At 51.2% G+C, this 27336-nt stretch overlaps 1 protein-coding gene across 2 annotated transcripts; it reads left to right on the forward strand.

Moving 5' to 3' along the window:
• The first annotated feature begins 482 nt into the window (after window positions 1-482).
• BTBD2 (BTB domain containing 2) lies at window positions 483-25335 on the forward strand. 2 transcript variants are annotated; one of them, XR_015808517.1, is made up of 9 exons: window positions 483-1084; window positions 7633-7752; window positions 11186-11342; window positions 14608-14713; window positions 15520-15717; window positions 19288-19436; window positions 20999-21086; window positions 22009-22155; window positions 22650-25335. XR_015808517.1 is itself a non-coding variant. In XM_014884366.2 (9 exons), exons 1-9 carry the CDS (start codon window positions 498-500, stop codon window positions 22809-22811), a joined length of 1758 nt encoding a protein of 585 aa, XP_014739852.2. In that variant the 5' UTR covers window positions 483-497; the 3' UTR covers window positions 22812-25335. The 2 variants fall into 2 exon arrangements, 1 of the variants encoding a protein (XP_014739852.2); XM_014884366.2 differs by having other exon boundaries at window positions 19288-19480.
• The last annotated feature ends 2001 nt before the right edge of the window (window positions 25336-27336 follow it).

Here is a 27336-nt window from a genome sequence, read left to right on the forward strand (position 1 = left end):
TCAACGTCTGCGCCCTTTGATCCCCAGGGATAGTCCCCATCCTTTTCAGGGATCATCCCCTTACTCTCCCTAAGGGATCGTCCCCTCATCCCCCAAGCCGTCCCCGGGGATCGCCCACCAAAATTGCCTCTCTCACTCCTCCACACTGGTTCCTCAGGGTCTCATCCCCTCTTGCCCCAAAAGTGCCCTTCAGGTATTGCTCCCCTATATTGCTCGTCAGGGAAATATTCCCTTACCCTCAAAAGAGCCCCTCAGGGGTCGTCCCTCAGGGATCGCCCCCTCATCTCCAAAAGTGCTCCTCAGGGATGGACCCTCATCCTCCTCAAGGATCGCCCCCTCAGGAATCACTCCCTTAGGGATCATCTCCTCACTCCCCCTCGCATCGCTCTCCATCCTCCCCCTCCGTGCCGGCCCCGCCCGCCGCCCCACGCCCTCTCCCCGCCCCGCCACCGCCTCCGCCGCTCCCCCCGTGCCCGGCCGGCGGCGGCGCCCGCCCCATGCGCCGCTGCTGCCCGGCGCTCTGCATCCGCACCGCCTTCGACGCCACCGCCATCGACGCCACCGCCGACATCTCCGCCGCCCTCGCCCCCGTCCCCGGCCCGCCCGCCGCCGTGTCCCGCCCGCCGCTGCTGGTGCTGGTGCTGCTGCAGCGCCGCCCCGCGCCGCCCGCCCCCGCGGCCCCGCCGCACAAGATGGCGGCCGGAGGGAGCGGGGGCCCCGGCGGCCTCTCCTCCTCCTGCCCGCAGCCGCCACCGCCCCCGCCGGGCAACGGGGCCGCGGCCGCCGCCTGCACCAACGGCGCGCCCGCCTCGCCGCCCGGCCTCACCTACAACCAGAGCGGCGCCGCCAACCCGCCGGCGGCCAGCGGAGGCGCGGGGGGCCCGGCGGCGGCGGGAGCGGCGGGGGCGGCCGGCGGGGCGGGCGGTCCCGGCGGGGCGCTGCAGCGGGAGCCGGTGTACAACTGGCAGGCGACGAAGCCGACGGTGCAGGAGCGGTTCGCGTTCCTCTTCAACAACGAGGTGCTCAGCGACGTGCACTTCCTGGTGGGGAAGGGCCGCGGCTCGCAGCGCATCCCGGCGCACAGGTGGGGCGGGGGGCGCGGGGATCCCACGCGAGGGGAGCCGGGAGGGATGAGGGGTGAGGGAGGGCATAGCCCCACGGCCCTGCGGGGTGGCCACAGGTCCCAGGCCTCGGGAGGGTCGTGAGGGCCGGCCCGATGGCCCTGGGGGAGTCCCCTCACGCTCCCCGCACTGATAAAGGGAATCGCCCGTTTATTTGACAAAACTGCCCCTCAGGCATCGCTCCTCCTCATTACCCTCTCATCCCCCTAATTGCCTTTCGAGGATTGCTCGTCTTGCCCCCCACGTTATTCCCTGAGGGAATTGCTCACATATTCCCTTGGGGAATTGCCTCATCCTTCTCACTGCCCATCAGAGATTGCTCTCCTCACCCCTCTATGTTGCTCCTCAGGGAATCACTCCCTTATCCCCCAAAACGGCTTCTCGGTGATTGCTGCCTTTGCTCCCTCATGTTCCTCCTCAGGGAATTGCCCCCTTGTCCCCCAAAACTGCCCCTCAAGGAATGTCTCCTTATTCTCAGAACAGTTCCTCAGGGATGGCCCCTCATCTCTTTAGGGATGATCCCTTTACTCTCCATCAGGGATGGCCCCTCGTCCCCAAAACTGCCCCTCAGAGATGGCCCTGGGAGTGCTGTGGGCTCTCCTGCAGCCTCCGGTGGTGATGTGCCATCCAGTGGGGTACAGGGGCTCAGGGTTTGGGCTGCTGCACCTCCCCTGTGAAGAGAGAAAAGGGGGTCACATAACTGCACCCCACATTTCATTCCCTGCTCAGGGATACATCCTGAGCACAGGACCCCCGTTGTGGTCAGTCAGTCAGATTGTCCCAGATCTCTCCCAGCCCTTGGGTCAGTGTCATGCCTCTCCTCACGATCACCAGCCCGGGATGGGCCCAGGGTTTGGGTGAGAATGTTTTTCCTAGAGGGGTGGTGTGAATGGGGCAGGCACAGCGTGGAAACCCCAAATCCTGGGTCTCGCTTGGAAGCAGCCCCTTGGTTTGGTGGGAAGCAGAGGAGGGGAGGAATGGTCCCCCAGGCTGCCTGGTCCCTGCTGACAGGGATCACCAAAATCAGTGAGAGCGTTGGGGATGGAAATGAAAGAACAGTGACTTGAGAGCCCAAATTTCAGGTACAACATTTTAATTTTAAAATTACCTTTATTAATTCTTCTCCAAAGCCCTGTGTTTTGGGGGTTAATCCAGTACCGTAAGAGCTGGAAGAGCTGTGTTGAGAATGACACCTGGGCCTGAGTAACCCGTGGAGGTTAATGCTTAAGGCTGAGCTGCCATTTAAGAATTTGCAGCTCAGAGGAGCTGGGAATCCAGGAGCTGGGAATCGCCTCCACCTGGATGATGCAGATGTGATGTGGCTGATTGACATTCATCTGGTTCCTCGGGGGAGCTCCAGTGAATCCATGTGTGCCACCCTCTTCCCTCTACCCCGGGAAGGGCCTCCCAAGGAAGAGCTCAGAGATGGAACCAACTTTAATTGGGTGAGGGAGGTTCCTTGGTGTACCTGGAAGTGGTGCTTGGCAAAGGGAGTCTTGCTCCAAACAGTTTCAAACTATTGCTTTTCTCCTAAGTGCTCACATTCCTGGAAATTTTCCTTTCAGATTTCCCCCTTTTCTCTCTTCGCTTTTAGAACAAACCACACTTGTTCTGGGCTGGTTTAAGTGTTTAGGGTGTCAGCTTTTCTCTCTTAAAATTTGAAACTTAGTATTTGGGTAAGCTTGCTCCTGTCCTGGGAACTAGACTTTCTGGGTGGGGATAGGTGATGTTCAGCCCAGAAATAAATGGAAAATAAATGAAGCTTTGGGAAAAAAAAAAGTCTCCAAAGAGAGATGCTGCTTAATTGCTCTGAAATTCTTCTGGTGCTCTGGGTGATAAAGATAGAATGGAGTGTGTCATGGTGTGACATCCTACCTAAGGATTAGTGAAACTTGTCCGTGTGATGTTACAGTTGGGATATCCTGGTGATTCATGAAGTACTGTGGTTATTTCAGAAATAAGAGCCTAAAATAAAACCACCCAGACCCCTTCTGTGCTCAGTTTTCCCACAGCAGCTCAACAGCAGAAGATACTTTGTGTTGGAATTGAGTTGCAAAGCAAACATGGGTTCAGCTGGAGAGGTGCTGTTCTGTTTCAGTGACCAGGGCAGGTGTTGGTGCTTTGTCAGATGCTTGAAATAATAAACTCACAGAGTTATTAAGGTTGGAAAACCCCTTTAAGATCATCAAATCCAATCATCAGCCCAGCACCACTACATTCACCACTAAACCATGTCCCCAAGTGCCACATCCACAGGTTTTTTGAACACTTCCAGGGATGATAACTCCTCTGGGTAGCCCATTCCAGTGCTTTACAACTTCTGTAAAGAAATTTTCCCTGATATCCAATGTAAACCTCCCCTGGCACAATAGTGCACAGGTCACAGGTAAATACTAGAGCAGTCTGGTTGAATTGTGTAAATTTTCAGACCAGGTCAGGTACCAAGTATGGCTGCAGGAGGAGCAACTCCTAAATAGGGCTCTTGGACAGGTCCTTGTGGTGCCTTGAGGAGTGGTCTGCAGCATCCTGCCTGTCATCCTCGATATGACTTCATGGTGTGCTGGGAATGGCTTTGGCAGCAGACTGGGCAGTACAAATAATCCAAGAGATGGAGTCCTGTGGGAGCTGGAAGTGATGGTGCAGGTGATTCCTGGTCAGTCTTCTCCTGGATGGAGCTGAGGGAATGTGGAGGTAATGAAGTGAGGTGTGCCCAGTGAGCACAATTGTCCACAGGGGCTGGTGCCAGGAAGAGGATTCTGACTGAGCTGTAGGTTCAGGTGTGTTTCTGAGTGTGCCTGGCAAATTCAGTTAATGGCCTTAATCTGAAAGGAGGAGAGATTGAGATTTAATATCAGGAAAGAATTCTTCCCTGTGAGTGTGGGGAGGTCCTGGCACAGGGTGCCCAGAGCAGCTGTGGCTGCCCCTGGATTGCTGGCAGTGTCCAAGGCCAGGCTGGACTGGCTTGGAACAGCCTGGGACAGTTTAAGGTGTCCTTGCCATGGCAGGGTAGAACTGGATGAGCTTTAAGTCCTTCTCACCCAAACCGCTCTGTGATTCTGTGGCTCAGCAATTCCTATCAAGTCACAGAGACAGACAAAAGAAACCTCACAGAGCAACTAAGAGCAAACATTCATTTTTGAATGAATGAGAGCCCAGTTTGTAGATGAAAGGTGTAAAAGGATTTGATTGAAGGGTCACCTGTCCAGGTATCTGCAGCCCTGGGAAGATGAGGTGTTTCCCACCTGGAGGAGGTTCCAGACCCTGTGGAAGTTTTTTCCTACCCTGAAGCAGGCTCTGTGTCTGAGCCTTCAGCTCCTTCCCTCTTGCTGCTGAATCGGCCGTGAAGAAGATGGGATGGCCTTAATTTTTTTTCGATGTCAAGGCTGGGCCGAGCAGCTGCCTCGAAGCCTCACGGCGCCAGCATGGCCAAGGTCAACACATTGATTAGACCCAGCAGTAAAGAGGGAAGGCTTTTCTGTCTTTTTCCAGATCTGCTTCATTGAGCACAATATCAATGGGATTAGAAATGCCTAAACCTCATCAACCAGGAGCTGCATGGGTGTCATAATTAAACTTGTTAATTGGCCAGAAAATAGGGCCCAAAAGTGAGCAGGGCAAGCATGTGGGGATGCAACCCCTTGTGTGCTCCAGCCTGGGAGATCTGCAGCTTGGGGACAGCCTGAGTAAAGTTTTGGCTGTTGTTTCCAGGAGCCTCATCTGAGCCCATCCTGCCTTTTCTCGGGCATGTATTCACTCAGTCCTGCAGCCGAGGTGTCCCGTGGCTCCTGCTCCCGTGCAGGGCTGCTCCTGCTCCTGTCACCTGGCTCTGCATCCTCTGCAGCCAGCACACCAGCAGCAGCTTCTCGTCACCTACAGTGTCACCGAGCTCCAGCATGTCACGTGTTGCTGTGTTCCTGTGCCAGCTCCTCTGGAATAGATATTTTAAGGTTTCTCCGCAGTGGTGCAGATGGAGGAGGGAGCTGTGCAGCAGCAGTGGGGTAGTTGTGGGTTTGGAGTGATGTCTTTTATTGCTGTTGCTGTAGTGCCTAGAAAGGGAGCAGCACTGCTGGGTGTGCAGATGAAACAGGTGACAGGTGGAGGTGCCAAGGTGAACATGAAGAAGTGAAAGTTGTGGTAGGAAGCAGAATAGCAGAAGGAAAGATTTTCTTGCAGGCCTTTGACAGCTGGTAGAGTCAGCTTTGGATCCTTTTGAAGACAAATGAACCTCAAGGAAGTTCCTGTGACTCTTATTGCTGACAGTTTACTTTGGCTCTTCCTGGTGCAGAGGGAATGAGGAGAAATCAGGTGTTGCTTTCTTAATTCTTTTGTTCTGTTTCTGCTTATTTCTCTGCCTCTCTTCAGTAGTCCACTCTGTTTTGGCCACAAAAGTGTTTAAAAATAACCCTCTGTTGGATTTTCCCATCTGAAACAAACTCCATCTCTTCCTCCTGCAGACCTGCATGGTTGGGGGAAGCTGGTAGATCGTGTAGGAGGAATGGTGTACATCCCTGCTTTTCCTGGAGTGTCTTTAGAGCAGCATTAAATGTTCGTTTTAGAAAGAGTAAGAAAACACTGGCGAGAGAGGGATTTTCTTATGTTAATTATGTTCTCTTAATGTTTTAAGAGAACTTCAAATGTGGAGTCCTGTGTTTCTCTGCCACCTCCTGGGATCCTATTAGGGCTCAGCAGTTTACAAAATCTGACTGATTTGTCCCGACTGAAATGGAAGCAAACATTCGAGAGTTTTTTTTAAATGAATGCCCTTTTCAAATAGCTTCTGAAAGCTCTTGCTCATTGATGACCTATACTGGGCTGGCTGTGAGAATGAAAATTTGAGAGTGCAATTAATATATGTTAATTTTTAGTATCAGACAAAGCCAGCGATTGTTTTGCCACCATTGCTGCTTTTGGAGTAACAAGGATTTTTGTTTCATCTGGGAATTCTGGTATTGTGGGGAAGGTTTTTATTTGTTCTTGACATTTTTCTTGAGAATAGTTTGACAGAAATATGCATGTGTGTACTTTTTTGTAACCACTGTGGTTTGTCCCGAGCTCCCTGAGCCCATCAGGAACAATAAGCCAGCTCGTTCAGCCAAACTCTGTCACAGCAAATGAGGCTGGCACATCCATGGAGCTTCACTCCATTGTATCCCTGGGAAAACTCCTCTGGATGGGAGGGGAGTGAAAAGTGACAAAATGAAAACATTGCTTAAATGGAAATTTCCTACTTTAAAAAGGTTATTTCCTATTAAATCTGACTGAAATTCCCCTTTAGTGCTGGACTTTCCTTGGGCTGGATGTTTCTGCCCCATGCCTGCTGCGTGCAGTTCTTGCTGCTTCTCTGAAACTGTGCATCAAACCACTGCAGCAAGAGCCTGGAATATTCCAGCTTTTTCCTTTTCCTACTTGGTAGAGAAGTGGTTGTAGTCATCTCCTGCAGCCTGGGCTGCTCTGCTTCCCCACACTGCTGAGCTGTGACCTTCAGTGTTTAACTTCAGGGGGCTGCATGGTGGCAGACACAGGAGTCCATCATGGCAAAAGCTCATCTCTGCATTTTTGAACAAGGAAGTTCTCAAAATGGCTTTCTAAGTCCTAAAGTACAGCAGCTTAAATGTACACAGGCCCCTCAGCAGCCCAGGCCTGGGCCTCCTCCTGAAACAGGAGATGTTGTCTGTCAGGGGAGAATTATCTTGTTTGCATGGGAGTGCTGGGACATAATTTTTGGTCTCAAACCTGTTTTGTGCAAGTTCCTGCTTCCTTTAGAGCCAGTAACATCCTTCTCTGTGCCAGTAATTCCCACGTAAGCTGCCAGCAGTGCTGAAGGGTTTGTGTGCACCTCCCTGTGCTGGTTGGCTCTGAGGCAGGTTTGTTCTTCCCTCTGGGCTGAGCCCAGAGCAGTTATCCATGCAAGGACTCAGCACCATGCCTGGGGAGGGCAGCTCCTGAGCCAGGGCTTGGGATCTGCAGCTCCTGGTGCTGCTGCAATTTTGTGTTTTTGATCTTGCTCTGCCATCACCAAAGATGTGTGCCTGGGTCTGCAGAAGAGGATGGATAGTGTGCTGTGACAAGTTTTCCATAAATGTTTCCAGCAGGTGACTGTGGGGGATTGCAGCACGACTTGGGCTCTATTTGCTGGCAGAACTTGAACTCCTTAACTTTGCTTTTTCTTTGCTTCTCCACCTTGGGATGATACATAGGCTCCTGCAGGGACTTAACAAAGCAGCCATGTGTATTCTATTCCATAATTCCCAAAATGTGGCCTTTGGGGAGCCATTACTGTGCTGTATGCCAGGACAGGGCTCAGAAGGAAGTTTGTTTGGTGCTTTGCAGTTAAGGAGCAGCAAGCCTGACCCTCCCTGCTCTTGCAAAACACTTTTGCTTTAACTCCATAAACGATTTGCTTTCCCTGAGGGTGGCTTTGGGGATTAGCAACCAGCCTGGGATTTTTTTTGGCATATTAATATGGTTTAACATTAGATTTTATTTGCATGTTTGTTTTTTTCCGCGTTAGGTTCGTGCTGGCCGTGGGCAGTGCTGTCTTCGATGCAATGTTTAATGGTGGGATGGCCACAACCTCTACAGAGATTGAGCTGCCTGATGTGGAGCCTGCTGCCTTCCTAGCTCTGCTCAAGTAAGCTGCTTCTAAAGCACAGGATAACTGGGATGCACAGATTTAGTGTAGGAAAAAAATGTTTTTAATGAAAGCGGGGAAGTATTTGTAGAGCAGAGATTGTTAACTTCCAAAATGAAATGCCTCTTTGATCTATTTATTGATATATAAATCCCTTTTTTCTTGGGTAAAAGTCTACTGTAGCTACTGCATTTAAAAATATATTTATATAAAAAATATATAATATTGGCCATTGTGTTATAGCTTCATATTTATTAGTTGGTTTAATCCAAATGCTCTTTTGAGAGAAGAAGGGAAAAGTGATCTTTTGAAAGCTCTGTAAGTTACAAATACTTGGAGCTGGTTTAGGTCATGAACAAGTTGTAACAGGTAAGCAAGGGTGTGTAATAAATGTCAGCCATTCCATGTCATAGCACCCTTTATGTGGGTTTTATTCCTCTTTTGGAGAGCTGGGCTTGAATTTACATTTCCAGTGTGTGTTGGAAGTCTGTGTGCTGGCAGAGGAGGAGGAAGGGGCTGTGACATCCTATTCACCAATTCCTTTAGGCTTGGCTGGTGCTGTACAACATCCAGCAGCAGTCCTGAATGGATGCTGGAAAGTCATTGTCCTGTTTCTATAGGATTTCTGTAACCTACTTCCAGGGGTTTCCAGTCCTGTGCTCTTGACATGTTCCCCACTTGCTTCCTACTGGGAGCAGTCACTATATATAGCTCTGGCACACTTTTTGCTTTACCTTCAGAAAGTGCTTTGGTTTTGCCTGTGCTACCTTGGAATAATTCAAAATTGATCTGGGCTAGAATGAAAGGCCAGAAATAATTGAGAGCCCCGAGCCCCTTCCCCTTTGGCTGGCTTTAAAGCAGACAGCAGCACATGGGGAATCCCTCTAATTGGTGTGTGCCTATCAGCCTTGTGGATCTCTCTGGAGTGCAGGGCTTGTAACTATCTTTAAATCTTAGTGAGGCCCAAATATCCAGTGAATTAGAGGCAGAAGTCCTGTTGTTTCCCTGCCAGTGCTGACATTTCAGCACTTGATTAAACAGAGACATTTCAGAAGAGACCTATCTTCTCAAAAGACAAAATTATGAGTTTCAGTGGATTTCAACAGAAATATTTACATTTTTTTTATGGAAGAAGTCATTGGTGGATTACCTCAGTGCCCTCTGAGCTGTGCCCATGGTCCAGTGACATCTTGGGTGCTTAAATCTATTAATGAAGTTTAAATAGCTTTTAAAATGCTCAGAGCTTAAATGTGCCAGAGGAAGTTTGGGTGCTGCTTCCAGGAGAAAGCTGACCAAGTATGTGGAATGAGTTCCTGGAGTAAAACCAGTCCCTGCAAACACTGATCTGGAATGGCAGCTGATCCTTACATATGTCTCTGGACTTGGTCCAAGCCATGATCTAATGCTGTAGGATCAGGAGCTTATCCAGGGACAAAGTGCCCATCCTGAATGTTCTGCAGAAGGTCCAGTCTGGATGCTGGATTGTGATGGAGTTTGTGGGCTAGTTACCTTCAATAGGTCTGCTGTACTTGTGTAAGAGATTCTTTTTCATTATTATTGTTATTATTTTCATGTTAACCTGAAGATGAGAACACATCTGATTGTCTGGGATTGCAGTCTAAATGTTCTTTTAAATTCATACTGGGCTTTTTTACAGTTTGAGCCTCTCTCGTTGTTGCTCTTAGCACACACTGGACTGTGCAAACAGAAATACTGACACGGTCACTGAAGTAAACAAATAATTGGTTTTAGAGCCACTGTGTTCTTTTAATCTTGGAATAGAAAGGATTGCTCAGTGCAGATGGGGCTGGGAAGGGATGTGTGCAAAACACATTGACGAACCTGTGGCATGAGGCTGTTATTGACAAATGCCCTGGAGCAGCACAAAAGCCTGCTTTCATCAGTGACAGTGCTTCCCTGCCTGTGGATCACACTGTTGATGCTTCCCTGAATGCATCCTGCTCCTCTAGCTGGAGCAGCAGGAGCTCCTCTGCTGCAGATGGGAATGCTGCCTTGCATCCCCCTGGAAGAGCCCTGCTGCTGCATGAGGCTTCCAGGAGTAGCAGCCACACAACCTGCTGCTGTGTCCCCTTCAGAGAAATGCAGAGCAAGAAATTGCTGGAGTTTCCAAAATATCCTGTGGAATAAGAATGCCAAGCACAGTTAACACAATATCACATTTCTGTGCTTTGTGCCTTTGAGATCCTGACTGGCAAATGCTCTACTGGTTGAGGGAGATAGAGTAAAAAAACTCACTCTGCATGGGCTGTTCAGCCTGGAGAAGAGAAGGCTCTGGAGAGAGCCTAGAGCCCCTTGCAGGGCCTACAGGGGCTCCAGGAGAGCTGGAGAGGGACTGGGGACAAGGCATGGAGGGACAGGACACAGGGAATGGCTTCCACTGCCAGAGGGCAGGGCTGGATGGGATATTGGGCAGGAATTGTTCCCTGGCAGGGTGGGCAGGGCTGGCACAGGGTGCCCAGAGCAGCTGTGGCTGCCCCTGGATCCCTGGCAGTGTCCCAGGCCAGGCTGGACATTGGGATTGGAGCAGCCTGGGACAGTGGAAGGTGTCCCTGCCATGGCAGGGGCTGGAACATGACAGCCTTTATGGTCCCTTCCAAGCCACACCATTCTGGGATTCTGTAATAAGGACTAACACCAGTATGTCACTGGTTTTACTGAGCTCAGCCTCTCAGTTCCTGCTGTCTCTGGTGAGTTCAGGTATGAGGGAGTTCAATCAGGTTTCCTTTGTTTTTCAGATCATGAATGTGCTTCCTTGTTTTGGCCTAACAGTGAAGGCTGGTGCTTTGCTGCAGCATGGCAGTCCTTGTTTTTCACTGCAATTAACTCTTGCTTTATGTTGAAGTTACACTGTGAGCTGTACTTAAACATCTGTGTCATGAAATGAAACAATTCAATCTATAAAGTGAAGAGATGAGAAAGGGGAGTGTGGGTAAAGCACCTTGTGTGCAGTGGATGGATATGTCTGAGTGCTTCTCAGCACTTCTGAATTAGTGTCAAATGGAATTTCTCTTCTGAGGGAGGCAGGCAAGGTTGAATCTTTGTCCTTGTTTATTCTAATTGAACAGCCAAAAATATGAATTTTAAGGGGTGCACTTGGCCAGAGACTCTTTTAGCCCGTTATAGGTGGCAAGCTAAGAGCTCACTGGTGTTGGGATTCAAGGGATTTGAGCTGCTTCAGTGGAAATCCCAGCTGTTAAAAGTTATACTGTAAAATATCTGCTACAAAATTAAAAAAAAATATGAATCTTGGTAAACTACAGTCAGTGGAAAGGATGTGAATACCCTTCTGTCTCTCCAGTAGAGGAAATGGACCAGGATGAGGGCAGAGGCACAAATATGTTTTCTGTGAATTGCAGGGGTTTTACCCTGTTATCTAAATTGACCACAGCAGTGTTTGTTTGCATGTTTTCAGATTTCTTTACTCAGACGAAGTTCAGATTGGACCAGAGACTGTTATGACAACACTTTACACAGCTAAGAAATATGCAGTTCCAGCCCTGGAAGCTCATTGTGTGGAGTTTCTTAAAAAAAACCTCCGAGCAGACAACGCATTCATGCTGTTAACTCAGGTGAGTTTGTGATCATCTGCCTTCAGCAAGGTCGAGCACAGTCAGAAAATGGGAGTTTTCTGGATGTTACAGAGTTGATTATCCGAAGTGGAGTAGTTCTGGGTTGTTTTGAATTCTTCCTTCCAGGAGTCCAGCGCTGCTGAGCAGGTTCTTACAAAGAGCAGTAAAATACAGCAAATGTTGCTGCTGTTTCAGATCTTTCTGTTTCGCTGTGGCAGGTGGTTCCTTCCAGAGTGTGAGCTGGGGATGGAGTTAACAGGGTGGAAAGATTTCATCTGCCAAGAAGAAAAGTGGAATGAGAGGATTTCTATGTGTTACAGAATCAGGACTGGTAGTGCTGAGCTTCCTCTCAGTGCTGTGTCTGCCTGCTCAGCCATTCCTTGAAGGACTTCTCTGCAATACATTCCCTGAAGTGGGGGGGTGAAAGAAAACTTTTTCATGAGTGCTTTGGTTTACTTTCCTGGGAGAGGAGCCAGGTGTTCTCTTCCTCAGCCTGTTCCAGCCCAGCCTCCTGCACTGAAGGCTCACAGACCCAGAGTGTCAGAGCAGCTGTTCCTGGGTCTGATCCAGTCTCTGAGGGTTGGGCTCCTCCACCTTGCATTTGACTCTTCAAGCAGCAAAGTAGGAGATAGTTTTTACAACTTCTGCTCAGTTTGGAAAAGATCAGACTTTGCATCCAGGTTAAGCATCACTACTGTCCCTGTTTCCCAGCCCTATCTTCTCTCTCTGCTCCCTGTCACTCTTTCTCAAACAGCTGATGCCATATTGGTGACAACTACAGTGCTGTCACCTGTGTGATGGAGTCTGGCACTGCCAGGGACACCCTGTTCTAGGAGCTGTAGGAATAAGAAGCACACAGGCATTGTGTGTGTGTTTCTTTCCTTTAGGGAGTGGGCAGCCTGGAGTGGCTCTGGAGGGATATTTCTCATCAGCCAGCTCAGGAGGGCTGCTGTGATGCCTGATGTTAAATAGAGCTTGCAGAGGAGTTTCCCAGCTGCACTGAGTTGTAGTGAACCAGCACACTAAGGTGGTCTGGCTCTGCAGGATTGCCTGCCTTGCCCAGCATCCCTGGCTGCTGGATTTCTCCCCCTTGTGCAGGTGTCTCTCAGGCTGTGGCTGTAGGTACCATGTGAGTGGCAGTGGCTACAGCAGCAGTTTTGCAGATACTGAAGCAGTGCTGGCCTGAAGCAGTCACTGCTGAGCTCTTTGCTCCGGATTAGGCTGGGATTTTTTTTTTTTTGGAGTTTAAATATTTGGATCAGGATCTGGGATCAGATCTGTCCTGTAGGCTGAAGTTTTGGGGAGGCATCTTAAGTTAGCCATTGTCTTACAGTGGGTTAGAGGTGTTGGCTTTTTTGAGGCTCCCTGTGTCTCTGCAGTTGAGCTTGTAGCTTTGGCAAGGTAATATTTAGGTTTATGGTGACTTCCTTACGGGTCACAAAGGTCCTTCTTTGGCAAAGGAGGAAGATATCCTTGTGTTTCAGGTACCAAAACCAAAATACTGCCTGACATTCTCTCAGTGGCACTGAGACAGATGGGGAAAGGCTTTCCTGATTCCTTTTGTTTGTGGCTTGTTCATTCTGTATAATCATCAGTAGTGATTCCCATCTAGTTTTATATTCACTATTTCTCTATATCAAGTCTGAGATGTTTGAGGTAGGTCTTGCTTGAGAAAAGTGCCTGATCTCAGTGGCTGGCTGCACCTCACTGAAAGGATCTCTTCTCATAACCCTCTTGTTTCTGGTCCTATAGTGTGAAAACCTGCCTGTTTTCTGCTTCCACTGCATCAAACCAACAACCTCTTCAGTAAGTTACAGACCTGAGATATATCTTGTACAAGGCATTGCCCAATAGTCTTAAGATCATGGACCTGAGATCCCAGGTAGAGCCCCAAGCCTCCTTTTGTGTCTGCCCAATCTGCTGGTCCAGCAGCTGTGTCCCTGTCTGTCTCAAGCTGCTGCTGATCAGTGGCAGAAATATCAGAGGCAAACAGCTTTCCTAATTGATTGTGCCTTGTAGTGAGCCATGATCCTCTCTCATGCCACACGTACATCCAAGTGTCACTTTGATCAGCAAGGAAATAAAGCTTGCCTGGAGCTGCTGTGGGGGAGCTCTGCAAGCATAATCACAGTCCTCACGTGTCCAAAGAGCCACTGGAGTAGTGAAGTCTGAGTCAGTCACAGCTCTTGATGCCAAGAGTGTAAAGGCACTGGCAGCCCTCCAGCGCCTGGAGCAGGTGACAACTGCTGAAGTTTCCCTGGGCCCTGAGAAAGTTGTTTCAGCTTCCTGCACTTGAGGTCTCAGCACAAAGGTTTGCCTTGCTGAGCTCTGCATGCCACAAGCAGGGGAGAAGCAGAAGATGCTCCTGAAGGTACCTCCTGAATGATGGAATTCCCAGCCCAAAACATGAGTTTTAAACCTTACATGTGGCAGCGAGTTCAAGTCCTGATGTGTTCTTGTTAGGTATGATGTCAAGACAGTTCCTTCTTAAACAACAAAACCAAAGCACTGCAGTAAGAGGTCATTTAGTGTTTTTTGTGTGTTCCACCCATTTCTGCTGATGCTGGGCACAGCGCTGGTAACATGTGGCAGTCCAGGGTGATCTGAAGTGGCAGCAGAATTGTTACAGGACTTCACTTAAGCTGGGCAGAAAAATTCTGAGCAGCTCTCCAGGCTGTGTACAGGCTTTCCTTGGAATAGTAACCTATTTTGGGACAAATTCTTTAAGGTAACTGGATTAGAGTAGCTGTTTCTGTGCAAAACATGGAAATGCACTAAGCGGGCTGTGTACCCTGTAGGGCTCCCCAGGACACACAGGCACTGCTGCTACAGCTTTTACTTGCTAATACATGAGATCAGTGTGGCTGTTCTTACAGAATAAGCTGCCTCTGCATTATTCCTAGAGCAAGCAGGCCTGGAGTCAGTAGGCAAAGCTTTCTTGTAAATAGAAGAATGATGTAAAAATTGCCTGTGCTCAGCTGACAGGGTCAGTGTGGTGCTGGAAAGCACGATCAGTGCCTGCACCCAGGCCATGTTAGAACAAAGACGTGCCTGAAGACATGCACAGCTGAACCAGGGCTGCTGCCAAACACAGAATTTTCTAGTGTTTGCCTTGTCATGCTTAACTGCTTGTGAAAGGCCCAGTGGATTCCTGGTGCAGTCAGGCATGGTATTGCTAATGAAGATGGGCTGTGGCAGGGGAAGGGGGGTTCTTAGTGTAAACTTTAAAATACCTTTTCTGTTAATGATGCTCTTTCCTGCCTAGGCCCGGCTGTTTGATGAGCCCCAGCTGGCCAGCCTGTGCCTGGAGAACATAGACAAGAACACCTCAGATGCCATCAATGCAGAGGGGTTTACAGACATTGACCTGGGTAAGCTCTTTTCCAACCCTCCCTCTCTCTCTCCCTGCTTTCATAACCAGCTTGTCTCCAAAGTTGTTACAGGTTAATAATGCTTGGCACTTGTGGCTTGGCTGTTCTGGAGCAATCAGTTGAACAGTCTGGCACAAAGTGGCTGGAGACAGGGAATTTGCCAAAGAGTTTTCTGCCTTGCCTGCAGAAATGCCCTGTTTTTAGTAGTCTGCTTACTTTGGTGCAACTTGAATTTTCTGGGCATGACACAAAGCCTGCTTCCTGTGTTGATGTTGGCAGGTTTTGGGTGGGTGTAAACTTGCCTTTTTTTGTAGAGTTGGCTTTGTTCCCCAAGTCTTTGTCAGGTTTTGGAGTTAAAAAGGTGGTGTGTTTTTGGAAGCAAGGACTGGCTATTTTAATTACTGTCTGCAGTTTCCAAACTTGCTGGGCACAGTTAATGAACATTAAAATTCAGGCTTTAACCTTCTTCTAATGAGATGGGCTGTGGAGGTAAGGCACGGGTCACCTTCTGGCTTTCATGCTGCTTATTTCATCCAAATTTGACGTCAAGCAAGTTGCAATTTGTCCTCCTGCACTTGCATTAACATGCCAATTAAATGGGCTCTGTTTGCTGCTCCAGTGAGTTCCTTGCTGATGGAATATGCAGATAAATCTTCCTCAGAGGCTGCAGGCAGCACTTTTGGGAGATGCTCTTGGTTCAGCCGCTTCCTCTTTTACCTTGGCTGTGCACGGTGTCCTCCTGGCGAGCTGAAAGGGGCTCATTTGGGGTTAGAGGTTGAAGCTGTGCCTGTTGTCGTGCCCTGCAGACACCCTGGTGGCAGTGCTGGAGAGGGACACCCTGGGGATCCGGGAGGTTCGCCTGTTCAATGCCGTGGTGCGCTGGTCGGAGGCCGAGTGTCAGCGGCAGCAGCTCCAGGTGATTCCAGAGAACAAGCGGAAGGTTCTGGGCAAAGCTCTCTCCCTTATCCGCTTCCCACTGATGACTATTGAGGAGTTTGCAGCAGGTAACTCAACAAAGGTGTTTCTGGGCAATCCTGGTCTTTGCTTTTCCTCAGCTACAGAGAGTCAAATCACATCAAAGAGGATTTCTCTGTGTGTCCTGTAGTGATTTAAATATGAGATTATCCCCTATTCCTCCCCATTTTCCCTCATTCTCTCCCATTCTCAGCCTAAAAGGGGTTTACAAGAAGGCTGGAAAGGGACATATCATAAGGGCCTGAAGTGGTAGCACAACGAATGTGCAGGGGAATGGCCTCCTGAAGGAGGGCAGGGTTAGACTGAATATCAGAAGGAAATTCTGTAGTATAAGGGTGTGAGGCCCTGGCACAGGTTGCTCAGAGCAGCTGTGGCTGCCCCATCCATGGAAGTGTTCACAGCCAGTCTTGACAGGGCTTGGAGTACTCTTGGATAGTGGAAAGTGTCCCTGCCTATGGCAAGAGGTGGACCTTGATGAGCTTTAAGGACCTTTCCAACACTCTTCTGTGATTCTGTGATTACAAAATCTACTGTCTAAATGCTATTTTCATCCATGCCCATTCACTCATTTTACAGCCTGTGGTGCTCCTCTGGGAGGAGCAGGGGGGATCACAGCTGTGTTTGCTCTCACAGCATGGTTGGATGGTTAATGTCCCATTCAGCTGAGAGCAAAGATCCAAACTGGGCTTCACCTGCTCCACTTTCCAGCCATCCCGAGCATTTAAACTACACAAAGCTAATGGAGTTGCGAATAATTTGTGTTGATCATAGCCTGTTCCCAAAGAGAAATGGGGATGTTTCTCCCCCTCCTCTGCCTGTGGTGGTATTGGCCGTGTCTTGCCAATCCTGTTCAGAGCTCAGAGCAGAGCCCCATATCTGAAAAACTTTGGAAATGTTCTTTGAGCTGCAGGCTTGGTGTTGTTTAGTCTGTGTCTCAAAGCATTTTTCAAGTTTACATTAAGATCTTGATCCACAGAGATGTCTAACTCATTTCACAGCTTGGACTATAGATTGCCTTGTTTTGTTTTCATTTCTTGTTGTCTTTCACTTCAACCTCTGGTGATTCCCCGGGGATTGAAAGCTGGCAAATGGTTTAAGTAGTTTTCATGCTAAAAAGACACAGTGGAGCCATTTTCCAGACTGCAGCTTGTTTCAGGCTGCAGTGCTGTGTACACAGAAGCAAACAGGGGCACTGACCCCCTTCCTTTGCAGGTCACTTCTCAGGGCAGTGCTGGCGTCAGCTGGTCAGTCCTACACGTCCCTGTTCCCATGTGAGGAGGGCTGTTAGTAAGGACAAAATCTGTGCTTCAGATTTGGTCCCCACTCTCTGCTTGGCCTGTCACAGCTGTGATGTGGCCCTAGGGATGTGGATTTCTTCAGCAGGAGCTTGCTTAGTGAAGCAAAGGCCTTTGCATTTTTCTGCAGATCCCATTTCTTTAAACTCTTCCTTGTGACCTCGTATCATTCTGTCACTGGAAGGAAAGTATTAATTTTGGTGTGTTAGGGTTGAGGGCTTTGAGCTGGGAGTGCCAGTGCCCCTCCCCACAAACTGCCTGTCCCACTGGGACCTTTGTGAAATTCTCCAGTTTTCTTCATCCACTTTGACCTAAAAGATGAACAAAGCCCCCCCAGACCTGGGGGACTGCAATGATCAACTGTTCCTTAAACAAGGAATTAACTTGGAATTCCTTCAGCTTTTTCTGATTTTCTGAGTGACTCTGATTTCTGTGGTGAGACAGGTAGAGACAGGAGAGGGAAGCCTTTCCCCTCCACATCCCTCTCTCCCAAAAGCCAAAAAAAGAGGGAATTTTACAGCAGTGGTTTCACCAGTTTATTGTATAATCTGCTATCAAACGTGGGGTTTTGCATGAAGATGTTTTAACTGGCAAATGTGTCCCTCCCTCCCCTTAGAGCAGGTAATTTGAAACATTGCAGAAGTGAGTTGCAGCAACCTGGGATAAGTTCAGACACGATCAACGAGCCTTATTTTTGCTGAACAAAGTATCCAAAAGCTCATTTACTTTTGAGGAGTCGACTTCCTTGAATTCTTGAGTCTCTCCCCATTGCATAATTGGACCAGGTTATGGCTGGGTAACATCGTGCTGAATTTAACCAGTTACAAGTAGTTTTGGACCTACAAGTAGCTAGACGTTTGCTCACCACACTAAAGAGCATTTAACTGCTGTTGTTTCCCCAGTACTCAGGGGTCTTGTTTCTGTTCAAAGCCTTTGCTGTAGAGAGGCTTTTGAGTGTTAGGCTGACAGACTAATTTTTATCTAGTTTCACTTTTGAAAGCATTTGAAGTAGTTTGCAAAGATTGGGTTTAGCATTATGAGTTGGTTGCCCAGAGCAGCTGTGGCTGCCCCTGGATCCCTGGCAGTGTCCCAGGCCAGGTTGGACATTGGGATTGGAGCAGCCTGGGACAGTGGAAGGTGTCCCTGTCCATGGCAGGGGTGGCACTGGATGGGCTTTAGGGTCACTTCCAACCCAAACTGCTCTGTGATTCTGTGATCACTCTGGAAAAAATGTCTTGTTACTGGAGAAAAGATGAGAACATGCTCCAGCTCTTGCTAAAATCATTAGCATTTTTCCCAAGGTTCTACAGTAAAGGTATTAAAATGCAAAATGTAGATTAAATGCCTGAAGGAATGAGCTGAACCACCTTTGTCTTGAGTAAAAATACTCTTCAACTTTGAGTTGATGGTAACTGCATGACAGTCCCTCTCCCTCCTCCTCGTGGTCCTCCATCATGTCTGAACCACTGGTGTGGGTGTATGGAAATCCCTGTCTCTTACCAGTGTTATCATTCCTAGAAGGGTTGGGTCAAGGATCAGCTGTATGCTTTTGGGATTTTTTAGTAGCCCAGTGCATTAGGGCTCTACAGAGCTGGGCACTTAATCACAGTTCAGTGTTCCATAAAGGCTCTGGAGCCCATGACTGTCCTATGGATAACAGGCATCACCTTTGTCTGGGGTTTAATATCCTGATGTACCCCTGGGATCCTATCTGTGATGGGGGTTTAGCCTGCTCCCAGCTGCAAGTCAGGCTTGTTTCCCCATGAAAATCCCAGAAGGATTCCTTCTGCTTAGGCAGTCCACAAGATCAGAAGGACCCAAAGCTGTTGGAGAGTGTCCAAAGGAGGGACACGGAGCTGGGGAAGCTCTGAGGAGCAGCTGAGGGCACTTGGCTCGTTCAGCTGGAGCAGAGGAGACTGAGGGGAGACTCCTCGGGGGCTGCAGCTCCTCCCGAGGGGAGGCAGAGGGGCAGGGGCTGAGCTCTGCTCTGGGCCAGGGCCAGGAGCCCAGGAAGGGCTGGAGCTGTGCCAGGGCTTGGCATGGAGCTCAGGGAAAGGTTCTTCCCCCCGAGGGTGCTGGGCACTGCCCAGGCTCCCCAGGGAATGGTCCCGGCCCCAAGGCTGCCAGAGCTCCAGGAGCGTTTGGACAGCGCTCTCAGGGATGCTCAGGGTGGGATTGTTGGGGGGTCTGTGCAGGGACAGGGGCTGCACTCATCATCCCTGAGGGTCCCTCCTGCCGCAGAATATCCCAGGACTCTGTGGTTCCCCCAGACTGACGGCATTGCCACTTCCCTCCCCTCTGCAGGGCCTGCGCAGTCGGGGATCCTGACGGACCGGGAGGTGGTGAGCCTGTTCCTGCACTTCACGGTGAACCCGAAGCCGCGGGTGGAGTTCATCGACCGGCCCCGGTGCTGCCTGCGGGGCAAGGAGTGCAGCATCAGCCGCTTCCAGCAGGTGGAGAGCCGCTGGGGGTACAGTGGGACGAGTGACAGGATCAGGTCAGCTCTCGCGCCCATTCCCTCCCCTGGGCTCGTGTTCCGGAGCTTTCTGCTGCTTTAGCTCTAAACACTCGAGGTTCTGTGCTACACCCCGACTTCCCACCGTGTGAACCCCAAAGGGAAGGTGTTCTGCTGGGCAGAGCCATCCCCTGATGCACTGACCTGCATGTTGCTGTCACTCTGCATCTCTGTTGGCCAAGGTTTCCAGGAAACATGGCTCCCAGCACAGGCCTCTGGAAGGGGAGTGAAATAACCCCCCCAAAGGCTTCCTGCAGCTTAGGGGCACATAAAAAAGTTGTCACCAGTTGTCCCCTTGCCATGCTTTATGGGGGACAGGTAACCAGTGCTCCATCAGGTTGGTTTCCTGTTCCAGGTGTCAGTGTGGCTTGTAGAAGCCCCTTAACCTCTCCTGTTGGAGAGGGGGGTTGGCATAAAGTTCTGCTGACACCCGGTTTGTTCAGACTTGAGCTTGTGGAGAACCAGCAGAGCCCAGATACGGTGACAGGTGTTGCTAAAAATGGTGCTTTGCAAGGCTTGTGTGGCCAGGGAATGAGAGCAAGACAGGAGGGAATCGGGAAGCCTTCACTCTTTCCTGGTTTGTGTTTATCTTGGGTGGAAGGGGACTCACAGCAATGAAGCTCTTCACAATTTTTAAGATGGTTCTGTTACACTGGAGCTGTTGGTGAGATCCTCTGTTCCATTCACCCCTGGCAGTGGGAACTGCTGCCAGCTCCAAACGCTTCCCTCTCCCACCTCTAACACTCACAGACCTTTTGCAGCTTGGGCTTGACTTCAGGTTCAGCCTCTGCAGCATCTGGGGCAGTTCCAACACTGAATATTCCATGCTGGCTGCAGAGCAGAGGCTTCTAGCCTGCCCCAGGTGTTTGTTCTGGAAACACAACAGGCCTAAAAGAGTTGGTGAATAGATGAAGAAATGCTGTTGGCAGCTTGGCAGGCACTGGAGCTGTAGTGGGGTAAATATCCTTCCCCTTCTTCCTTGGGGATTCCTTCCAAGGGTTCCTTCACTCAGGAGTGACTGAATCCTTATGTCTGCTCTTGGTAAATTTGGAATGCAGTAAATACTCAGCAGCACATGAGCAATTCCCCAGGGCTCAGCAGTGAAATATCCAGTGGTGTTTGCTGGACAGAGCACTGTGAGGTGGGCCCTGTTCCACACTCCCAGGCTGCCCTGCCTGGGCCTGGAGGGTGTTTGGGGGTGCTGATGTTTTGCCACAACTTGGAAACACTTCCTGAGCCTGGACCCTGAAATTTGGTGATGGCATTGTGCAGCTTTGTGTTTCTCACAAGCCCACTGGGCCAATCAGAGGAGTGAGTATGTGGCTGATGGTTTCTGTGCAGGGTTTCACCTCTTAGTAAGGGCTGCACTTAAATCTGTGTAGGTTTGATTAAGTCATAGATATAAAATCAGCACAAGTGGAGGTATTTGTGCATTGGCTTTGTTCTGGAGCAATACAGGAGTGGCAAGTTTGGACTGACTTTCCTGCTCTGTTCCTGCAGGTTCTCAGTAAACAAAAGGATATTTGTAGTTGGGTTTGGATTATACGGATCCATACACGGGCCAACGGATTATCAAGTGAATATACAGGTAATTCTCTCTGCTACCTTAAAAATCCTCGCTGTTTTAGGGGCTGGCAAACACATTTTAGTAAATCTGTAACAAAACCTGAGGTTCAGAGGGACTGTGTGTGTCCCTGGGGAGGGGGGCTGGCAGATGTAGCAAGGGCCAGATGGGGCACTGGGGATCTGAAGGATTATTGCTCTTGATTCTATTGCAAACGTCACTGCAGCATCTCCCCAGCTCTGCTCCCAGCTTTGGGAGGCAGTTTGGGAAGCAGCTGTGCCTGATTCCCACCTGGAGGAGGCTCACTTGTTTCGAGTCCATCATGATCTTGTTCAAAGACCAGGTGGATCCCGTGGGTGCTGTGTGCCTGTTCTGGGGGCACATGTGCCACCCCAGTGTGGGTCACTGGAGAAGGACTGTCCCCAAGAGAGAGTTACTCCAGGACACAGGGCAGGTGTGATGAGCACAGGCTGTCAGCATTTCTTCCTTGATTGTCAGGGCTCATCCTGCTGCCCTAAACTCTTGCAGGAGAAGGGTCTAAGCACAGTGTGGGCTTGCAGTGCTCTGCCAGCCTGGGGGTGAGGAGAGGGTGTCTGGGACCCGAGCCCACAGCTCTGTGGGGAGTTCACAGGGGCCCAGAGCAGCTATGGCTGCCCCATCCCTGAAAGTTAAAGTCCAGGATGTGGCTTGGAGTAATCTGGGATAGTGGGTGGCAGCCCTGCCCTTGGCAGGGGCGTTGGAGATGGATGATCCTTAAGGTCCCTTCCAGCCCAAACGTGGTTCTGTGATCATAGCATTGATGAGGGACACGAGTAATGGACAGTGCAGTCATCACAGGACTGGTCAATCTGGGAGTGCCTGGGGCTCAGCCCAGCTCAGGGACACTCACGTGGGCAGGGCTGGCAGTGTCCAACTCTGCAGATGGAAGGCTGACCCTGTGTTGCAGATCATCCACACAGACAGCAACACGGTGCTGGGGCAGAACGACACCGGCTTCAGCTGTGACGGCTCATCCAACACCTTCCGGGTCATGTTCAAGGAGCCTGTGGAGATTTTACCCAACGTCAACTACACAGCCTGTGCTACTCTAAAGGTACCACACGGGCTGGGGTGAGGTGCAGGCAGGTGAGGGCACCTGCTGTAGGTCTTCAGTGCAGCCTGGGCCTTGCTCTGTGTCCTTGGAGGCCAGTGATAGAACCTCCAAGGACTCTGTGTGACCTGCTGCTGCCATGAGCTTGTTCACCACGAGCATTCAGAGCTGGTTTTTGGCTTGTCTGATAGCACTGAACAGGTATTCCACTGAGGAGGGGATGAGGTGATGTTTTTGGTGTGTACAGTTGAGCTGTGAGTCCTGCAGGTGTGTAATCCAGAGCCTGCTGCAGTGATCTCAGAAAGTTCATATTTAGCTGTTGAGACCTGGTTAAATTAGTATTAAGTTCTGATAGAGGTGAGATTGAGCTTAGAGTACCTGAGGTGCAAATCCAGGAGGAAGAGGGAGGAACTGAGATCCCCGCAGCTCCAAACCGAGCAGAGAGCTTGGGCAGCAGCAGGGTCCTGACCTGTTCTTGTCTTCCATGACCCCTGCAGGGTCCAGATTCCCACTATGGAACCAAAGGACTGCGCAAAGTGATCCATGAATCACCAACAACGGGAGCCAAAACCTGCTTTATGTTCTGTTACGCGGCTGGGAACAACAATGGCACCTCTGTGGAGGATGGACAAATCCCAGAGATCATCTTCTACACATAGTGCCACTGCCCAGCCTGCCCTGGACTCGACTCTTCCCTGTCACCTCCCAAACTAAATCTCTGGCTGAGTTTGACCACACCAATTGGAGCCACACTAGCCAAAGGTCTCAGTGAAATCATTTCAAAGCTCATGTTCTGCCTTGTGCTAGTGCTGCTGCTGCTCTCAGGTGCCAGGCGAGCTGGTGTCCCAGTGCAGGCCAGCTGGTGTCCCAGTACCATTCGTAGGTTGTCTGTGGCTTGTTGTTCTTCACCTCCTGATTAACCCTATCTAACAACGTGCGTTTTTTGGACTGTAATGAATGTAGATGCTTTTCCACCGGTCAGAAGCGAGGCAACGAGTGGCTCTGGTTGTGGTTTCACTTGCCATGAGGAGATGGTCCTGCAGACAGACTCAGGGCTGGGTGGCCCCTGCTCTGCTCCAGCTCAGCAGTCCAGGCCAGACTGCAGGGCTTGACCAGCCCGTGTCTGGCACCTTCCTTCCCTCTCAGCAACCTCAGCACATAGAGCCGCCTTCAAAAGTCATGGAAAGTGGCCTTTTCCCTGAGGCTTTGCTGTTCCAGCACTACACAGGTTTGGAGACCTCAAACCTGATCTCCTCTGGAGGGACCATGGCATTTCCCTGCTCTTCTCACCGACCTGTGACAATCTCCACCTCGTGCAGTTGGTGGCAGCGAGGTGACCTCCCTGCAGAGTGGTAAGGGGCAGCAGCCTGGCCAGGCAAGCCCTTCTGCATTCTGAGTCCCCGTGGTGCTGCTTCCAAACCCCTGGCGTGTCCCAAGTGCTGGGTGATGCTCAGCTCACCCCTGAGCAGCCCCAGCTCTCTTGTTTCTGGTCATTGTCCTTTACAGAGTGCCAGGGTTTGTCAGTTGAAGCAGAAGAGCACCTGCCTTACCTGTTCCTGGGCATTCCTGCAGTTTCCATGCATGTTTCCATGCATTTCCCTCTGTTTGTGTGCATTGCTGCCCCTCCCCTGCTGCCCTGGAAGCAGGAAGAGAGGCTGGATGTGCACCTGCCTCTTACCTATAATGCATCAGATGGACGAGGATTTACCAAATGGTTCAGGAAAACGTGGAATATTCTCCGTGCTGGTGTGTGTTTGCACACTGCCTGTTGGCCAGGCACAGGAGGGAGATCACAAACATCACCACATCGACATCATTGAGCTGTGGAGCTCGGTGACGTTGAAGATACCCCTTGTACCTGTTCAGGGCCGGCTGCTTTTCCCCGTGGCTGTCACAGAGAGGGTGGCTGGTCCTGGGCTGCCTGACCAGCCCCACCCTCACTGCCCACCAGTGAAGACCATGAGACTCTTCCTCCCCTCCTCTGCAGTGGAAGCTGGAATTAAGCTCAGCCTGGCAGAGTCACTGGAGTCTGCGTGGGACTGGCTGGGGTGGTGCTGCCTCAGGGCCCCTTCTCCGACCTCCTGCTCTGGCACACGGAGCCATTGCCACTCTCTGGGCAGCTGCTGCCGCTGGATTTCACTGCTGGAGGTCGAAACCTGGCTGTCCTTGGCTGGAGCACAGCTTCTCCTCCTGCTGCCCCAGCTGGGATCCTGGGGCTGTGCTGGCTGGAGTCTCCTCCTCAGCCGTGCAGCGGCAGCCTGGGATTGCCCTGCAGCTCCTCCCCAGTAGCTGTTGGCGATGCCCAGAGCGTGTTCTGTGCTCCAGGGAGATGGTGTGAGCTCTATATTGTCAGCCTGCTTCTAGGTGGGATGGTTCTAATACGGCCAGTACTAAAAAAAATGGAAAAAAACCCCAACCCTGGTTCCATAACCTGGTGACTGAACCCGACTCTGTGCAATGCAAACAGTGTTGTGAGATGGATTCACAGCCCATGCTCTGTGTCCCTTGGGATGTCTGTGACTGTGCCTGCTCCTGTCACCACCCCTCTCCCAAAGGTGGTGGGAATATCCCTGCTGGCAGCAAGGGCCCGTGCTGGGGCCTGCACCTTCCCCGGGGGATCTGATCTGTTTTCTGCACCTCGGGGCATTGGGTGGAAATAGTGGAGTAATTGGAATTTGAGAGAAGCAGAGCTGTGCACTTGGCTCTGGGAAGAGCAGGGCTCGGGCTGGCCCTGCCCAGCTGCAGTGGGAGCTTCCCACTGTCTGTTCCCTGGAAGTTTTGTTCTCATTATTATTATTTTGTTACGCAAATTCTCTTCCCTAATCCCACCTTCCTGCCCTCCCTGTGTGGGGCAGATCTGGCAGCTTGTCCTGTCACGGAGGGAGAGGAGTCAAACTCTGAACTACACCTGAGCAACTTCTGTTCTTTATGGCTTTTCCGCAGTTTGATGCAATTCTGGCTTTTGTAGATAGATGAATGTAATTCCTTGTTGGACATGCCTGTTCCCAGAAGTATGAGCCATTCTGTTGTACCACGTCACCTTCCAGCAGAGCGGGCCCGGCCCGGCTCCTGTGCTATTTGATGAATGTATCCGATGCTCTCGTCCCGTGTTCACACTCTGCTTTTTGGCCAGCTTTGTGATTTGTAAATAGGAAAACAATAAAGACATCGAGGTTGTCTTTATGAAGTTTCTTTGTGATTGGAGGAGAATGATGAAATGGTGGAGGGGAAATCTAGGCCAAGCCAGCTCCTGGCCCATCTCCCCCTTCCGTGGGGTGTGGGATGAGCTGGATCCTCCCAGCGATCATGACTGGGGAGTGCAGACCCTCAGGGTGCGAGGTGGTGGTAGGAGGGCAGCAGGATGGCACAGGGTGGGCACACTCTGGTCTGGGTGATGTCATTTTATGACTGAATTTCTTGGACCTGAATTTGGAGGTTTTTGACAATTAAATACACCAAAAGCTGTCTCAGCCTTTGCAGGGGCCTTGGGGGGAAAGGCAGATCCTCTGGCCTGTGACTCCCAGCACGGAGAGGCTGTTGGGGGCTGCTGGAGCAGGGATGAGGGCTGGGCTCTGCCCAGCACAGCTCCCACTGTCACTCAGCACCTCGAGGCCCAGAGGGAGCAGTGGGGCCATGGTGAGCGTGAGCCCCTGGGCCAGGCACAGCTTCCCTGTCCTCCAGCCCGTGCTGGAGCTCAGTCTCGGGGCCCTGCAGTGCCAGGAGCAGGGGGACTGCAGCTCAGCCCGGCTCTCACCCTGCCCGCGCTGTGCTCACCAAGGCACAAGGTCCTGGGCCTCGGCTGGGTCGTGCTGGGCTCAGCACAATGTCCTGGCCTTTCTCCTCGTCAGCCACGATGCCAAGGGCTCCCCCAGTTCCCTGTACCCAGCTCTGGGCTGTGGTTCCAGGCTGGACCCTCATTCCAACCCCTGCACGGGGGGAGCTGGGAATTACCCTCCTGCACCGTCACCTTTGCTGCTGTTCCCCTGACCTATCCCCCCGAGATTTTCCTCCTGCTGCTCCAGGAGAGATTCCTGGGCAGGGAGCCCCTGTGAGGGGCTGGGGCTCCTCCCGTCCACTGCTGAGGGAGCCTCCAACAAAAAGACCGTGCTTGGGCAATGTCCTCACCTTTGGGAGTCACACAGTGAAGCACAGAAGAATATGTTGGGTTTTAAATATTTTTTTTTAATTTTTTTGTTTTTATTAAAAAAAAGCCCCTAAATTCTATGGCTTCCAGGAAGCATCAGAGAAATTGAAATGCCATTTCTGTACACTTGGTTTTAAAGCAGTAACTAAACTCGCAATGGAACAAACGCTCTCACGTACAATCGCAGTATTTGGACTCCTCGCTGGAAGGACAGAGAGTCCCGGGCTCGGGCCACGGCCCCGGCGGCCGAGGGTGCTCGGACAGAGCCGGGCACTCCGGACACACCCCCGTGGCCGCTTTCCCTTCCCCTCCACGGCTCCTCTTCGGCCTCTGCCGGGGCTGCTCTGAGCCGATGCGCTGACAAGGGACCACTTCCAGTGAAAATTTTAAGGCGATTTTTAAAATTCGTTTGTTCGCCTCGCTGGGGACACGAGGTCAAACGTTGCACGTCCCCTTCCTGCCGCGGCCGGGGACGCAGCAGCAGCCGGGTCTGCCCTGGCTGCTGCAGCCCGGACAAGCCAAAGCCGGGGTCAATCCCGGAATTAGGATGAAGAGGGGCCCTGGGGAGGGCACGGCCCCATGGCAGACCCCGTGCCCCCCCAGCCCCTCCACAATCCGGGGTCTCCAGCCCCTCCCCGAGATGGTCAGTTTGGACAAATGTTTCAAAGCAGCCACAGATGGTCCCATCCCTCCCCCGCCCCCCCAGCACAGCCTCAGCCCCTTCTCTTGGGGCAGAACAACAGGGTTTTGGTAAAGATAAGTGTGTGTCCCCCCCCAAAGTGTCACGATCAATACACACGACAGCGCACGGGGTCAGTCACGTGGGGAGCTGCAGTGCCCTGGGGGTGGCGAGGAACACGGGGGTGCGGGGGGTGTCTGTGTGTCAGTTCCAAAACCTCCATTTCCCCCAGCCCCGGGAGCAGGGCGGGAGGATCCCTGGGGGGATGCCACTCTGGGGGATTCCAGGCTGGCAGAGCCCCTCCACCCCGGCGCCCTTCACCGCCCGGCCCAGCCGCAGCCCCGACCCCCGGGAGCAGCCG

This window comes from Sturnus vulgaris, chromosome 26 (assembly GCF_052056855.1).
Source record: "Sturnus vulgaris isolate bStuVul1 chromosome 26, bStuVul1.hap1, whole genome shotgun sequence".
In the NCBI taxonomy this organism is placed as follows: domain Eukaryota; kingdom Metazoa; phylum Chordata; class Aves; order Passeriformes; family Sturnidae; genus Sturnus; species Sturnus vulgaris.